The 16,124-nt window shown below is 41.1% G+C and overlaps 1 protein-coding gene across 1 annotated transcript; it reads right to left on the reverse strand.

The window, feature by feature from the left end:
* Positions 1–857: 857 nt before the first annotated feature.
* On the reverse strand, positions 858–13,272 carry pkdccb (protein kinase domain containing, cytoplasmic b). The gene is made up of 7 exons (XM_041813366.1): positions 12,615–13,272; positions 11,898–12,029; positions 9,078–9,349; positions 8,676–8,755; positions 8,277–8,384; positions 2,094–2,270; positions 858–1,771 (listed from the first exon to the last, which is right to left on the reverse strand). Exons 1-7 carry the CDS (start codon positions 13,176–13,178, stop codon positions 1,668–1,670), a joined length of 1,437 nt encoding a protein of 478 aa, XP_041669300.1. The 5' UTR covers positions 13,179–13,272; the 3' UTR covers positions 858–1,667.
* Positions 13,273–16,124: the final 2,852 nt, after the last annotated feature.

The raw sequence follows: 16,124 nt of genomic DNA on the forward strand, positions 1-16,124 counted from the left end.
GATACAAAAGGCTTAATTAAAGGAGCAATGCTCACTAAAATTACTGGAGGCTAATGACGCTACTGCTGCAACTTACCACATACAACTCAACTTCAAAAATAAAGAAATATCCCTTTAAGTTTCTCTTGGACACTTTGTCTTATCTATATTTCCGCAGTAATTATTGACACTATTGCATATTAGTCTGAGGAATCCTAATATATCTGGGTGCTTCGACTATTTCCTTTTTAACGGCAGCAAGAAAAATGTGAAGAGTGGGGGATGACATGTTTCTAAAGTCTCTGGCTCATATCAGGGCTGGTATTTAGTCTGCTCTTTCTCCCCCACCAGAGACTCTGTGGCTGCTACAAGTCATGACTTTACAAATCCCTCAGCCTGCCACCCTGCAGTCCTGCCCTTATCTCAACCTCACCCCGCTCCTCCTGGCAGGCACAGATGGCAAGCCCATTCGTGTGCAAACTGCAGATTGAGCTCTGATTGTCCTCATGAGTGCCTTTGTCTTACCGTAATGCCCCCCCCCCCCATGAGAAAGGCCCAGTAAGTAAGCTAATTTACATGTATTAATTAAGGCTCATAATGAGCTCAGCATGACGAGGCATTTGAATGCATTCCTCTGGTATTGTGCAAACTCTGCGGAGCTCTGTAGGTTTGCGGTCTCACCCATTCAGATGGGCCACAGATAGTAGGTGTGGGGGCACGCGAGCAGATAAAGGACTTAAAACACACAAAACAGGTCAGCATACACATGCAAGTTTCACCTCCCCCACTGACACCCACGGACACAAACATGGAGGTGCTAATGAGAGACAAACAGCCTGTTAGAGGTCGTGTTAATTCAATAAAAACACTAATACAGATAAAAGTAGGAACAATATTTATATAATAAATTGTAAAATTTTACAATTACAATAAGTGAAGTATAAAAAAACACTTTTTCATTGAAAATAAAAGTTTCACCCACAAGGTGCATGTAAGCTAAAATGCACAATCATGTAAGAACAATTACATTTCATTGGATCATATAAACACTCATAACTAAGAACTATACGCTGAGATTACTAAAGTAGAGAAAAACTCTCTGGAATGGTTTGAATCTGTTTTGCTCATTATGTGTAAATGCTTACATGGTTGTTGCCATGTCATACCACAGCCCAGCTAATCCAAAGAACCATGAAAAACAGCAGCACAAACATAAAGTGTATTTGTATAAGAGCTTGTTTTCTTTTCTCGTGCTCAGGCTTCAGATGCTGAGCTGCAGCGGCTGTTCCTATTACCTGTTTGGCTTAAAAACCCGACTACAGGGACCCAGCCTAACAGGGAAAGCCAACACACATGGCAAATAAAGGCAAGGTAGCAAAAAAAACATGTCGAGGGCACAAGTCCCCCCTTCCCCTGCCTCCTTAATTGTACCTGAAGGGAAATCCCTTTAAATAGCAGTTGGCAAGAGGCAGTGGGCTGGCAGGCACATCAAACAGTCACTGAGCAGAAGCCCTATAAATACATCACATTCACTCGCCTCACTTCAAACGCCTCCTCGTCAGCCCAGCCTCGACACTCCTCCTGAAAATCCACAGAGCCGGGCTGCGTTCAACATGAGGAGGACACAGTTTGCATGTTAAGCGCAACTTTGCTTCACAGCAGTGGGTCGTTCTGAACGGTCATTGCTGTCACACTAAAGTTTCAGGAGTTTTGGTTTTCTTCACGTACACCTCGGACATCCCATCAGGAACCAGATGACTGAAGCCGCTCCTGAAAGAGGCTAGAAGGCGACCTGAAACACATGTACGGGGGGGGGGGGCATGTTAAACACATGTGGAACATCAATAAAGAGCAGGTTTTGACAGGAAATCCTTAATAACTGTATACATTCCTTCATGTAAAAGCTTCATCTCAAGATTAAAGCAGTAGCAGCCAAGTTTGTTTACTCAACAGTCTTGTCGTATGACATGTGATTTATTGGGTAATTACACATAACTATTATAGAGACTTTTAAGATTGCAGCATGATTTGTAGATTATGTTTAAACCGATAAACCAGATAGAAAAATGTATACGATGTGATAACACAAAGATTAAGGCCAAGTCTTTATTTACCCGTCCATGTCTTCTGTCCGGTCAGAGTGAAACTGTTACACTGAGAATGGGAGTTACAGATGTACGCCGCCTCCCTGGCGCTGTGGACTGACAGCATGCAGCCCTGCTGGCTGTACGACGGCCAGCAGCGGTACTCCACATTCCCAGAGGTTCCCATACCTCGCATCAGGGTGTAATCTAACAAAAGAAGAGGAGATGTCACATAAATACATGAGAATACTGTAAAAGGGCTCTTACAAGGTAACATGAAAGTTTTATTATCACTAAGGGGAAATAAAAAGTTCTGCTGAGCAGTGGAAGAAAAGAATGCAAAAAAGATAGTGGACAATACTGCATTTAAGTTGTGATTTCATGAACGATTTAATCAGAATTGTCTCTTCTATAAAAATGTACATGCAGGACATTGGATAAAGCCCTTCTGTCAGTGATGTTTTTTTAAGAGCAAGTGTCAGAACAAGGTAGGGGATTGCAGTCGTTTTAAAATCTGAGTATACTGAAAGAGAAATGAGTATAAATGTGTGACATGATTATGTATGAAACTTGTAAAAGCTGGTGTTTATTTGCTCATACTTATTCTTTTTTATTTTACAGAGTTTTACAGCAACTCTGTAAAAGAAATGCTGGTTTCAGTGGAACCTTGCCAAAAAAGGATTAATATATTCAAATTAAATTAATCTCAAGGAGTTAACCAATAATTGGTCTGGCCGATTATCAGCACTGATATTAGTGGGTTTTATGTAGCGTATTTCTTCAACCAAACATATTAGGGTTCTCTCTTAACAGTAACAGTGCTGAAATATCCTACAAATGTTTTTGCTGATGTTACAGAGGTGAGGGAAAATGCTGTCATTTGACTAATGCTGCATCATTTGATCTCAGTCATATGGCAGTGCTTGACTCCGTTCATGGCCTGCCTGAACTAGCGCTGTACACTTGATTTACTGAAACATGTAAGAGGCTGTTTTTGTTTTTTTTTGTGTGTGTTTTTGGTGTGCCTTGGAATTTTGGCTTGATCTTAGGTGTGCCTTGGGCAAAAAAAGGTTGAAAACCACTTCAAGACAATCGTTACTTCTGTGTTTTCCTTTTCAAGCTTTTCATGACAAACTGAGCTATGATGACACTAACTTTCCAATAGTTATGTGTCATTTGTGAACAAGGTAATTCTGAGAGCCAGCTTTTCGTATAAACAATGAAAGCTGGAAAGCACTGAAGAGTTGGTTTTCCTTGTTTTTGTGTTTTCTCCACAGGACTTGCACTAAAGACCACTTCTTGATGGTGTAATATTTGTGTTTACTAGGGCTGTCCTAAAGCCCAGCAAGGGCAAGCAGGTTTCATTTGGCCTGCAAGGCACGTTGAGGAGATGGGATCTTTTGGAAAATAATTACAGGAGATTTTTATTGGTTTAAAGAAATTACACACTATTTGAGTTAATGCATGCATGAATGTCAATGCATATCATTAAGTCAAAACATTGCAAAATTCTGCTGATTAATGGAGCAAAATAGTGCCACATGATGAGAAGTTTGGAGCCGAAAGAAGCAGCTCTGCTTGCCAGATGATCTCTAAAAAGTACTCAAATTCCTATCACTACACCAGAGCCTGAGATTACACTTTGAACCCCTTGTTTTGTCTGATCCTAGATCCAAAACCAAATTCTAGTCAAGGTAAGGAAATAAAAGAAAAGGCAATAAGCTGCAATCCTATATCTTTTTTAAAAAAATCACCAAATCATTTACCATTACTGATTATGGATTACTCTTTTACTAACTTGCTGATTAACTGCAAATGCTTTCAATGATGGTCTTTTTTTTCTTCTTATAAATACCCTCATGTACCCAGACCCTGCTCATGAGGCGTGGTCTCAGTGAAAAGAAAACTCTCTCCATTTGTCACCATTTTGAGCTTTTCCCTCACAAACTGTCACTCCACGCCAAAAATCCCTTCACCTCCCTCCTGCCCAACATTTGTGTTACATTCATCATTACGTCCCCCTCAGACAGACGTCTCGAGGATCAGGCTTTAAATCATCTGCTACACATTAGCAGGAGCCATGAGAAAGCAGCATGCACACATGTGGCCGGCACACACTCACTCACTCATCAAAACAGGACAAAAGCTTGTCTGTGGGTCTGCACGGAGGAGGCACACGGTTTCAAACTGTTAACCTTCCTGAATGGCAGGAGCCGGTGTGTGTGTGTGGGGGGGTATTGTTGGGAGGAAAAAGACACGAGGATCTGCCTTCTGGGTCGGAGAAAAGGGAACAAGGGGAGGGAGTGTTTCGAGGATCCTACTCAGGGGAGAAAAAAAATGAGGCCTGTCGGGGAGCTGGGCCTCAGCTGTTCAGGAGACGGGTATATGAATATAAGGTCTGTGTTTGAGATGAATGATGGGAAAACAATCGTCAGTACATTTTAATATAGAGACTGTCATAATGCTGCTCTGGACCTTAATGAACCCACTTTATACCTTTAAGTTGTTTTAAGAAGCTTCATTTTTACCATCAAATCACAGATGAGCTCACTACAGGGGAAATTAAATCCACATTACCAATGAATCTCCATCTGTCAGCAATTTCAAATTAAGACTTGAGACCTGATGGGTATCTTTCTTACACACAAACACGTTACACAGTGTTCATATTGAAGCCTCCCTGTTTCTATTACAAAAGCTTCTTGGCTGTAACACTTGTTTTTGTTCTCTTTCAAATAAGGGGGAATCAATGAGTCCACCTTCTATTGCACAATTGCTTCTTTTGGTTGGTGAATATATTATCTAAAGAGACAGTATGATGGGTTAATTCATCATCTACTCTTTTAAATATTCATAGGTAATGATGCCTTTAAAAAAGAGGTCGAAGAGGTAAGTTAATGAACAGATACCTAACTAAAACTAGAAAAGCACTCGGAGAGCGTAGACCTCTGCCATTAGCCCTATCTCCCAATAGTAAAGAATCCTTTAAAAATTCCTGGATCCAGACGGTGATCCGGATCACTCCCAAAATGTAATCAGTTCTTCCTTATGCCATTTCTGACATTTCCTGAAAATTTTATCAAAATCCGTCCATATCGTGTGCTTTATTATGAACTTGCCCCCCTTTTGCAGCTCCTACAGCCGCCACTCTTCTTGGAAGGCTTTCCACAAGATTTTGGAGTGTTTTGTGGGAATGTGTGTATGTTCATCCTGTGGAGCATTTATGAGGTCGGGGACTGATGTTGGACAAGAAGGCCCAGCTCACAATCTCTGTTCCAGTTCATCCCAAAGGTGCTCAGTGGGGTTAAAGTCACACCAAATGCATCAAACCATGTCTTTAAAGTCCTTGTTTTGTGCACTGGGGCACAGTCATACTGGAATAAAGAAAGTTCTTCCTAAAACTGTTGCTACAAAGTTGGAAGCATAGCATTGTCCAAAATGTCTTGGTATGCTGAAGCATTAAGCCTGGCCTTCACTAGAAATAAGGGTCCTAGCTCAAACCCTGAGAAACAGTCCCATATCATTATCCCTCCTCCACCAAACTTCACAGCTGGCACAATGCAGTCAGGCAGGTAATGTTCTCTTGCCCATCACAGCGAAGAACAATTTGTCACTCCACAGAGCACGTTTCCACGGATCCACAGTCCAGTGCTGATGTGATTTACTCCACTTGAAAGAACTTTCTTGACCAACTGTGTGGTGGTAAACTGGCACATTATTTTATTATTAATATTATTATTTTAGCCTTACAGTGAACTCAGAGCATGGCTCAACAAATAGAACGGCAATGTACAGCCTCTGTGTGACATTTAAAATTTCATTTCCTGCTTATATTGTTAATTTTACTGCTAAATACTAAACTAACAGTGACACAGGGGGCCACATCACAGGCTCTCTTTCTCTCTTTTTCTCCATGATGCTCTATTCAGGCTATTGCCACAGTGAGCTGAATGTTTATGCATGCACAGTTTGACAGAGCATAAGGTGATGACTGAACAGCCTGCCATTAGTTGACAGCACCTTACAAAGCCTTCTGGGAAAACAATGTGGCCATTAGCATTCCAGCAAGCTGCAATAAATGATCAAAAATGGATAAGAAGATGTTCAACATCAAACATCAGATTTTCCAGCGTAGATTTAATCTTTCAAGACCCTGAAAGTCATCTGAGTTCCAGGCGCCATAAAAATGCTTCCATAAGGGCTACGGTGACATGGATAGCACCATTAGAACAGCAAAATTACTTGCTTCAAATGGGAAAAAGCAAGAGGCTACTTTTCAGAAGTTATTTAACTTTTAATGACCTGTGTAACTTCTTGTTGTATACGAGAACCAGCCTGAACAATTTACAGAAATAATCTGATCCCATTTTTTTTTTCAATATTGCGATTGCAATTTAATATGCAGTTATTTTTAGGTTCCTCACCTGATTTAATTTTTAGCAAATACAAGCAATATATGATAGCCTACACAATATAAGATAGAATAAAAAAGTGCTGAACAATTAAATAAATGTCTAATTTCGATTATTTTGGCTCTTATTGCAAACTTGACACCAGCCGCTATACTGAAGGGATGCTCATTTTTATGTCGTTCTCATCAAGAAAAACATATACATAAACATGAAAAGCAGGATTTTTGTAAACTATTCTAAAACAAAAGACACTTGAATGTTTGCATAATGTGCATAAAATCTCTGCTGCTGCAGCAAAACATTAAACTAGTATTTTGACACATTTCTAGTCAAAGATTTGTAAAATTGCACCAGGCCATTTTGTGACATTGCATTAAGTTGCCCAGCTCTACTGATTCCAATACCCACATTTTCAGCGATATCAGATGTATTTCTGATAGTGGTATCAGGATTGGAGCTAGTATTTTGACACAGATCCTAAGTTAAAGAAATATTCTACCGTCTGCCATCTGAATATCACAGCAGGCCATGTTGCAATGAAATCTAAATGTGGATTAAATGCCCAGCCCTAGTATGAATACACTTAAACAAGCTGCTTGCAGGGTAAATATCACAATTCAAGTTTATCAGGGTAATGGGTCAGTATGTAATATCTAAATTAATCAAAGTCAAACAGCTGAAACTTTACCCAAAATCTTTTAAATGAGAAGATATGGCACTAAGCTGTCCTGTAGTAACATTTTTCTAACCTTTGGATGAAACAAGGGTAGGGTTTCCTCTAATTCCAGCCTGATGAGAGATTATTCTGACTGACTTGTGATAAACTGTGCTGGTTGTAGCTGCATGTTTACAGTAGAGGTACTGGGAGTTAAACAAAGATTTCCATCCAACTCTGAGTTCAACCAAAGAAAATTAAACTCTACCAAGCTTTTCCTCCATCCAAAATGCTGCCAGTTTCTCAACAGAGCTCACAACATTGTGAAATAATGCACAGACATATTTTAGGTCTTATCACTAACACATTCAGCAGCTGCAGCAGCAGCAGGGTTGACTCATGGCACCTCCTTGTTAAGCTAAAACATTCCCTGCTGGTGTCAGCCCCAGCGCCCAGGCCTCTTTACTCTGAATCTGTGATTAAATTCGCAAAGCACTGCTATATAAACAGTCCAGCATCTGGGGGACGGAAAATCTCACCACAGGAACGCGGCCAGTCATACTGTTATTAATATTTCATGGAGCTGAGAGGAGGGGTGAGGGGAGAGCAGTGGACATAGGGGAGAAAAGTGAAGGACTTTTAGAGCTTTAACTGGAGAGGTAGAAAGGTTTTCATTAAGAAGATTAACATGTGAAATCTGAAAGGCACCCAGAGATTTCATACTAGAGCTTTTAAACAAAATAAATGCAGAAGTTTGCTTACAATTCTCTACAAAAGCAGAATAAGCATACAAAACTTTTCCCATGTCATGAATAACTCCATGTAATCTTAGTGCTGTTTTGTTAAATGAACGCCAACTGTGCTCTCTGAGCCATAGACATGCCGGATTAATCCCACTTTGTTGGTCTTGTCCTCTCATTCCAGCTGCCTAATAAACCTGTCAAAACAGTTGGAGCGAGAGAAACGCCCCCCTTAATTTTTTTTTTTTTAAGATACAAAAGGAAAACAGAGCAGAAGACTGAGTTTACTCTAAAAGGGGATCAGAAAAGGGCAGGCATTCTCTGTGAGAAAAAAAAAGAAAGAAAGGGTCCATAAGAGGGCCTACTGTACTTCATAAAAAGCAGCATTCATTCTGCGAGCTCGTACCTCTGATTATTGATGGAGGCAGGTTGTCCAGGTGCAGGCCAGACTTATAGAGGAGGAGGATGTGTTCAAAGGCTTCCAGGGTTTGATTGATGTTGGCTTTCAGCTCCCCTGGACACACAAAAAAAGATTAAATCTAGCAACAGATCTAAATGACTACAGACATTCAGTCAAATCATCTAATAGGCATGATCATGTCCTCCTTCTGCTCCTCTCTCCCGTCGTTTGATCTCAACAAAAACAAATTATATCCATTACTTTGTCAACAAGCATCTTGTCGATCTCATTTAAAAGAAACACTTAGACCGAGGCGTGCCATTACATGACTGAAATAACGGAATCATTTGCTCCCTGATCTTTCACAGTCGGCGTCCCGTCATGTCATGTCAAGGCGGCTCTCACCTGTGGAGTTCATGATGTGGTCTACCAGGTGTGTGAGGCCGGGCGGAGCCTGGTGAGGCAGCAGGTAGGTGAAAAAATACCTGGAGGCCAAGCAGAAGACAACTCATTCAGAAAAGACAAGACAAGCCCCATCACATAGCTCTCACAGAACATGACTTGTCTCACTTTGGTGTTAAAACAAATAGGCCGTAAAGCTGTCAGAAACATGCACAGAAAAGACTTTTCCACAGAAACCGCCAATTTATTCATCACACCATCCCCATCAAATTCCCAGCTGTATGCTTCAACTATTAACAACATTTAAGGTGTCACTTTGGCCTGTATTTAAGCAATCATGCATTCAAATGCAGCTCTATCTGACCATCACACATCCATCATGTCGTAAAACTGTCGCTTTCGTACCTGTAGGCGTTGTAAATGTTCCTCTTCTCGCTCAAACCCTCGCACACTCCCCTGTCCGAGCAGGGCAGAGTGAAGTTTCTGTGTGGGAACTGGAGGGTGCAGTCTGCGTCTGTGTGGCAGAAGGTCTCCTCAGCACTGGCGTCGTCCAGGTCTGTGAGCTTCAGAGAGCCAGACACAGTGACAAACTGTCGAGGCTGAAAGTCCAGCAGACCCACAGAGCCCAGAGGAGACTGGGAGAGGAAGTGGAGGAGTCTGACCAGATCCAGACATACCTGGTTGAGATAGGACACCACAACACCAGATAAGAATGGTAGAATGTGTTTAAGTGCACAGTAAAAAAAATATAGTGCATTTATTTTTTGGCACATGCTTTATTGTCCCTTTCATAAAGCTTTGGTTAAGCCACGTCAGCATCTTCCTGCAGCCACGGTGATGTCAAATAAGTCGACCACTGCTCCTTAATGTCGCATTTTACTGTAAAAACTCACAGACAGTTTAGTGGAAAGTCATCTGCACCTTGTGCCATCAAACCTTTTTACCGTTTCCCTACTTCATTTTCAATCCATAACAAGCTCATTTTTCTGTGGTCAAATTCATGTCAGAATCATTAATCTACCTGAAACCTATTTTTTCTTTCAAAATAAAAGCAGATTTGTATCCAAACAGAATGTCACAAACTCTTATATTGTCATCCAAAGACCCTGCAAACACAGTAAAAAAATCTGTAATTTGTTTAGATAACTGTCAAGAATGTCCATCGAAGTTTAGTCATTTGCTTGAAATCTTTGTGGATTTTTATTCTATTTATATATGTTTTCAGGAATTTTGCTGGGACATTTTTAAATTTTACCATGTATATTTTGGGAACATGTTTGGGAAATTCATTTGGGAGTTTTGGGGAATTTTATTCTAATTTTTAGAGAAATTTGCTTTGAAATCCATGGGCATTTTTTCAAGTAAATTTGGTAAATAACATGAATTTGACTGGGAATTTGGGGTGGGGTCAGTGGATTTCTTTGGCTGTTCGGGAGTAAAATTGCCATAATTTTCAAGGAATTATTGGGAATGTATTTGCACTTTTTTTTTTTAATTTCATAAGCAATTTTAGGGAAAATTGACTTGAATGTTTTTGGGGAATTCTATGGAAATATTCAGAATGTGGAATTTTTGAGGATTTATTTTAATTCAATGTTGAGGCTATGGTTATGTGGCACAGAAATACTTTGGGAATGAGCAAAAATATTTTGCATCTGGCCGATTATCATTTACGACATTTATTTTACCAATAATTGATAAAATGAATTTATCAAAAAGTGTGCTACTTCAGCTCCACTGCAAGATGCTTCTCCCCCTCTGGCTTCATTTCCATTCTCCCCAGTCAAAAAAAAAAAAAAAATCTCCTTCATAAAACACAGTCTGATTGGCTAGATGCCATATGAGTGCCAGCCAATTAACACACTGACACAGTGAGAATATGGAATTACTTCCTGTTTTCCTGCTGCTGTTGTGTTGCTCTGGGTGGTTTCTCATGCTGACAAAGCTAGAGCTAAACTGTTCATTTTCCTTCATTTTGTCATCATGCATTTTTACTTTCGCCAAATTAGGTACATTCTGTACGTCATAATAAATGCAAAAAATATGGTTAATGATCTCACAAACTACCAATAATTGGTATCAGTATCAGTCCTGAAAAACAAAAAAGGCTGAACCTTATACATTTCTAGGATAAATGTTGACCAGGAGTCAAATTCCTCCTGACATCCGTATCTGACTAGGGAGGGGTCCTGCACGATAAAGACTCAATTACCAAAGTCCAAGTGATGTCAAAGCTGCCCTTAAAAATGGTGGATCACCCAAAATGTCTTTAAAGTCAAGCAATACCTATAATTTCCTGTAAATAGGATGGATTTGACATTCTAATTAAGTTTCACTATATTGCTTAAGTCTTATCTGCTTTTAAAATGTTCCACCAAGCACATTCTCAAACCATTTCCTGAGGCTGTTCTAGTACTCTTTAAATCCTAAAACAGAAAGAGAAAATAAAGGTGACTGAAGTTAAATAAAGGCATTAGCCACGCACTGACAGAGCATGAAATGATCCTGCCACACTAACACACAAACATTGTAGAAAAGTTAGGTAATGCTCGGGTCTCTTGGACGTCACTTGGTGGGGATCGAAGCTCCGTAATAACAGGGCCGGCTGAAACCGAACACCCCCCAGGATTACTGTAGCCAGCACACATGCAACGTAGCTGAAAGGGGGCCCAAGCAGCTTGAGGGTGGTGTCAGCAGGGGAGCTTGGGAGGGGGGTTATGAATGCCTATTTGGGTGATGCAGCAAAATGAGATGAAACTCACCAGACTGGGATGTTACTTTTGTTAATCCAAGGACAAAGCGTGCATGTTGGGACTATTTTTTCATCTCGCTCTTCCAGTCTTTCTTTCGTTCTCTTTCAGACACATCCATGCGTGACGACACACATGCACGCACATCTACACTTGGGTCAGTGGAGTGTAAATTCAGCCTCTGTTGATTCCAAATGTGAGCATACCTGTGACAGGGTTGACTGAGTGTCTGTGTGTGTGTGATGACATTCCTAGCCTGCAGTGGATTAACTCCAGGACCCATCATTCCTGCCCCGGCCTGATCAAATACTCAGAGGGACAGATGTCGGACCCAGAGGAGTCTCAAATATCCGGCTCCCCTAATCTTTCTCATTCCTAAAACAGGCTCACACACAATTCTTCCTATAGGTGTGTGAAGAAGCCTTCCTTGGCAGTGACAAAAGCTAAACTGGCAGCTAAAAAGGTGTATGCATACCCTGAATCTATCCTCCCAGGGGCTCTGCAGCAGCTGGATCATCTGTAGAGGAGTCCCCTGCTCCAGAATGACTGTGACTCTTCCTCCCTCTCCTCCTCTTCCCTCTGTGTCTCCGGCACAGTGACCTCTGAGCTGTGGAGGGGAGAAAAATGTCAGTTAGTCGGCACAGAAGCAAGAGAAATCAACAGGCTAAAAGTAAATCCAGAGGACATTATGTTCTTCCATCCTCGCTCTCTGCGGCTCAGACAGTAAAATCACATTAGCCTTCGGGGAAAATTTGCTCTGTACAAAAAAATGTATCAATCCAGCTGCTAGAATCTAACTCAAAGCTCAAACTAGGTCTAAATTGGGCTGTAATGGGTTGAGTGAGTAAGCGCTGGGGGTTTCAGATGGAAGCAGGGATAGTGAAGAGGACAGAGGCACATTGTCTGCTCTTCCAAAACTGGACTCAAAGGTCAGGAGAGGGTCAGTGAATTTAATTTGATTACATGGGAAGGTCCTGCACAGCCAATGAGGCCCTTTTTATCCAGCTCAGTGTGTGAAACAAAGGAAAATCTGAGCTGTGCAGCATGGATTATGGAAAATCTGAATAATAATCCAGCTGTTTTCCAGCTACTTCTAATGCTTTAGAAGCTAATGTTGCTCTGGAATTTTAAGCTTCAACTTTTAAGAGTGTTAAAGTTTTTTAAAGTGTGCACAATTAGAGTGAATATTTACCCTTATGACGTTTGGATGCTGCAGCCGCTGCAGTAGCACCATTTCTTTCTTCAGCTTGTAAGAAACGAGTTCCCGGCAGCCTTTGGGGTCTTTAAAATCCTCCACACACTTTCCCATGTCTATCCCCTTTTCGTTGACTAGTTTTAACGCCACAGGCTGACCTCCAGCCAGATTCACTTTGACAACCAGCTTAGTGTATCCAGACCCGAGGACTTCCACAGCTTGCATATCCATCAGAGAATCACAACCCATTTCATCCATATGCGCTTTTCTGGAGCCATGTGAGATCTCACTCCACAGACTGTAATCCAAAGAGTCTAGTGAAGCCTGGTCATCCTCGTGAGGTAAAAGCAGGGGAAGGATTTCTCTACGCCGCTCGTTGAGTTGGTGAATCAACGCCCCGCGGAGCGACGTGAACTCATCACCAGCAACAGTTGCATTGGAGAAGTCAGATATCCTCGCTCCAAACTGCTGCACGCTGCTGATCAGGAGTGACACCAGAATGGAGAGAACCACGAAAGCCAGCAGGGCAGCAGCGCGTAGAGAGTTGCCCATCCCGGGCATTTTTTCCTCTCGTGGTCCCGCTTCTATATCTGCAGCAGGAGAGCACGGCCGCAGGGTAGGCAGCGGCGATCGCTCACTCCAAGTGAAAGGAGAAGTGATCAAGCTTCTTGTTTCCACCTCCCCGGGAACTCCCTCTAGAGGTGTGTCCTGTCCACTCGTAACTTAACACCCGCAGAACAACTTCGCAGGAGAGCTCGCGACCTCATGTTGGCACTCATTGCGCGTGTTAATGCGCGTGACGCTGCTGGTTTTACGACCGCAATCAGACAGTGAAGCTCGAGAATGAAAACACACGTTTGACTCAACGGGGTCACAAAAAGCTCGAAAGTGTAAATTCTCCTTTTTAACTGAAATAGGAAACATTTGTTGATATTATGTATTCAATATTTCACATGGAAACATTTAAAATGTAACTTTATATTAAAGAAAATACAGTTAAATATTTCCCGTCGTAGGCTACTCACCTCTGTGATTTCAAACATACTTGTAGTCATACAGGGTAACAAAATACGAAATCTGTCGAAGGACATGTTATATTGCCCTGTTTTGTTGAGATAATGACTATTTAAGTTGTTTACTCAAAATCTCACATTAGGCTATGTGCACTATATGGACAAAAGTATTCGACCGCCTTCCCATTACACCAACAGGGGCTGTATGGCATTATATTCAAATACATGTACTTTAATACGGAGTTGCCCCCCAGTGGTTCTCAACATGAGGGTCGGGACCCCCTCGGAGGTCGCAAGGCACTGAGAGGGGGTCACCAGATCCCTTCCAAAAAAACAGTAATATTTTAGAATTATTTCAAGTTGTATATTTGATCCGTTTTTATTAAAATATATGCATCAAATTATTTAAATGTAAAATAAGAACATGGTCATTGGGTGAGATTTATGCTGAAATCAAAGTAATGTTTAAAAATCCATGACACCCTGAAACCTGTTTTGTCATATACGGCCCATATTTTTAAATGTTAAATAACTTGAATCAAAAATTGTAACCACTTGCCTGCTTTTTTCAAAGATTAAATCCACGCCAATAACTTCAATATTTAGTGTCTTTTTTTAGCTATTTGGAGTCTGTTTTCAATCATTCCTGCAGTGGGCCAATACTGTCACCATATTGGCTGTTTGAATCCCAGAAAGCATTGTGACTGGGCTGTGACAACCAATGGTTGACTGTTCCATTGGCACGTCACTTAGAAACTGGAGAAGAGAGCCTGAGTGCCTTATAGTAGAGAGAAAAAGACACAGAGAGGCTGGGATGTGTCTCTCTCTGTGTCACTGCAGACAGGAACTGCATTGAATAATGACTCAAGTTCCATAAAGCACAAGGACATTTTTGGTATAAATTTGACTATTTTGAAGACTTATCGTCACAGAAAGATTTTTTTTTTAACTTCTTTGTCCCAAAGAGATAGAAGGACAAGTTTGTGAGGATGTTTAGAGCTTGACTGTTCACCACAGGGTTAATGTTTTACAAGCTTTTAAAGACAATAAGCCCGGGTGAGACACAATAGTTTAAGAGAAATAGCATGGGACACAGAGGGTTAAAATGTCAGTCTGCACATGTGTTTTTCTTGAAATTGCATTGCTATGTTCAACTATGCTTCAACCACCTTTAGGTACAGTGGGGGTCCCCAGTCTCTGGCACCTTTATTTTAGGGGTTACGGGCTTAAAAGTTTGAGAACCCCTCCTGTAGAGAATTGAGGTCAGGCGCTGATGTTGGGCGAGAAGGACTTCACTCCACAGAACACGTTCCCACTGCTCCACAGTCCAGTGTCAGTGTGCTTTACACCACTCAATCCAAGGTTTGGCATTGGACTTGGTGATGCAAGGCTTGCATGCAGCTGCTTGGCTATGGCAACCCTGCTGCACAGTTTTTATGCTTATATAAATGCCAGTCCAAGGTTGGAACTCTTCAGCTATGGAGTCAGCAGAACATTGGTGACTTTTAGCAGTCGCTGACCCAGCTCTGTGATTTTACATGGTCTTCTTCTTCATGGCTGTTGTTCCTAAATGCTTCTCCTTTCTAATAATATCATTTGTAGTTGTCAGTTACTTTATCTTATTATTTTTTATTTTCATTTAAATAAAGGTTTATGCTTTATATTTTGCACCATAAAGCTTTGTTTTTGTTATTTATGAATATAGGGACACCAGAAGGGATACACCTGCACAATATGTCCACCGGGTGGCAGCAAAACACCTTCTCAATTCAAGCAAGCCCACACAGCATTCAATTTATTATATCTAAAAGCCATTTTACAGAAGCACATTATTCTGCTCTTTGTTTCCACACTGAGTTTGACGGTGCATTTCCTGCTTCATCTTTATTTATCTGACTGTTTTGTGTTGTTTTATAGATCTTGAGGCAGCACTGTAGTGTTAATGAAGCGTTTCCCTTCCCATCACTGTTCACTAAGCACAGATCTGTCACAGGAAATTACCACAGCTGTCACCTCAGCACCAGCCAGGAGCCAACCCTTTCATTATATGTGGCTCTGGTACACAGTGTGTTTCTTCCAAACTAAGGATATGTGTGTATTTGGGTGTTTTTTTTCTTCTCTGTGTGAGTGTGTGGTATGGCTGAGCAGCTCAGCAGAGTTAGTTAATCAGTGTCTGAAGTCAACAAGTCATTATCCATGTCAGCTGCAGCACAGGCTGTTCACTTAACCCAGTGCCAACCACCAACACAGCAGGGCCTGGTGGATTCTGAGGCACAAAACCACTCAGAATTAAACTTAAAGATTGAGTTTTTTAAGACTGCAACTGCCTCTACTTTGAACAATAAGAATAAAGCATTAAAAGCTCTGATTGACTCTCTCCTCTAACAGCTCTGAGTAAGTCAGATGAAATGCTTAATTGACCCAGTTTATTATGTATGAACCAGTCTGTGCATCATGACTCACTGAAGCACTAAGAGATAAAAATTAGGCTATA

This window comes from Cheilinus undulatus, linkage group 18 (genome assembly GCF_018320785.1).
Source record: "Cheilinus undulatus linkage group 18, ASM1832078v1, whole genome shotgun sequence".
NCBI lineage: Eukaryota > Metazoa > Chordata > Actinopteri > Labriformes > Labridae > Cheilinus > Cheilinus undulatus.

Excerpts from the sequence above, each read along its gene's own strand:
- pkdccb (XM_041813366.1), bottom strand. The coding sequence starts at position 13,178 with ATGCCCGGGATGGGCAACTCTCTACGCGCTGCTGCCCTGCTGGCTTTC. Across the intron at positions 8,756-9,077 it reads AACATTTACAACGCCTACAG|GTATTTTTTCACCTACCTGC; the intron begins GTACGAAAGCGA and ends CTTGGCCTCCAG. Across the intron at positions 8,385-8,675 it reads CCACATCATGAACTCCACAG|GGGAGCTGAAAGCCAACATC; the intron begins GTGAGAGCCGCC and ends TTGTGTGTCCAG.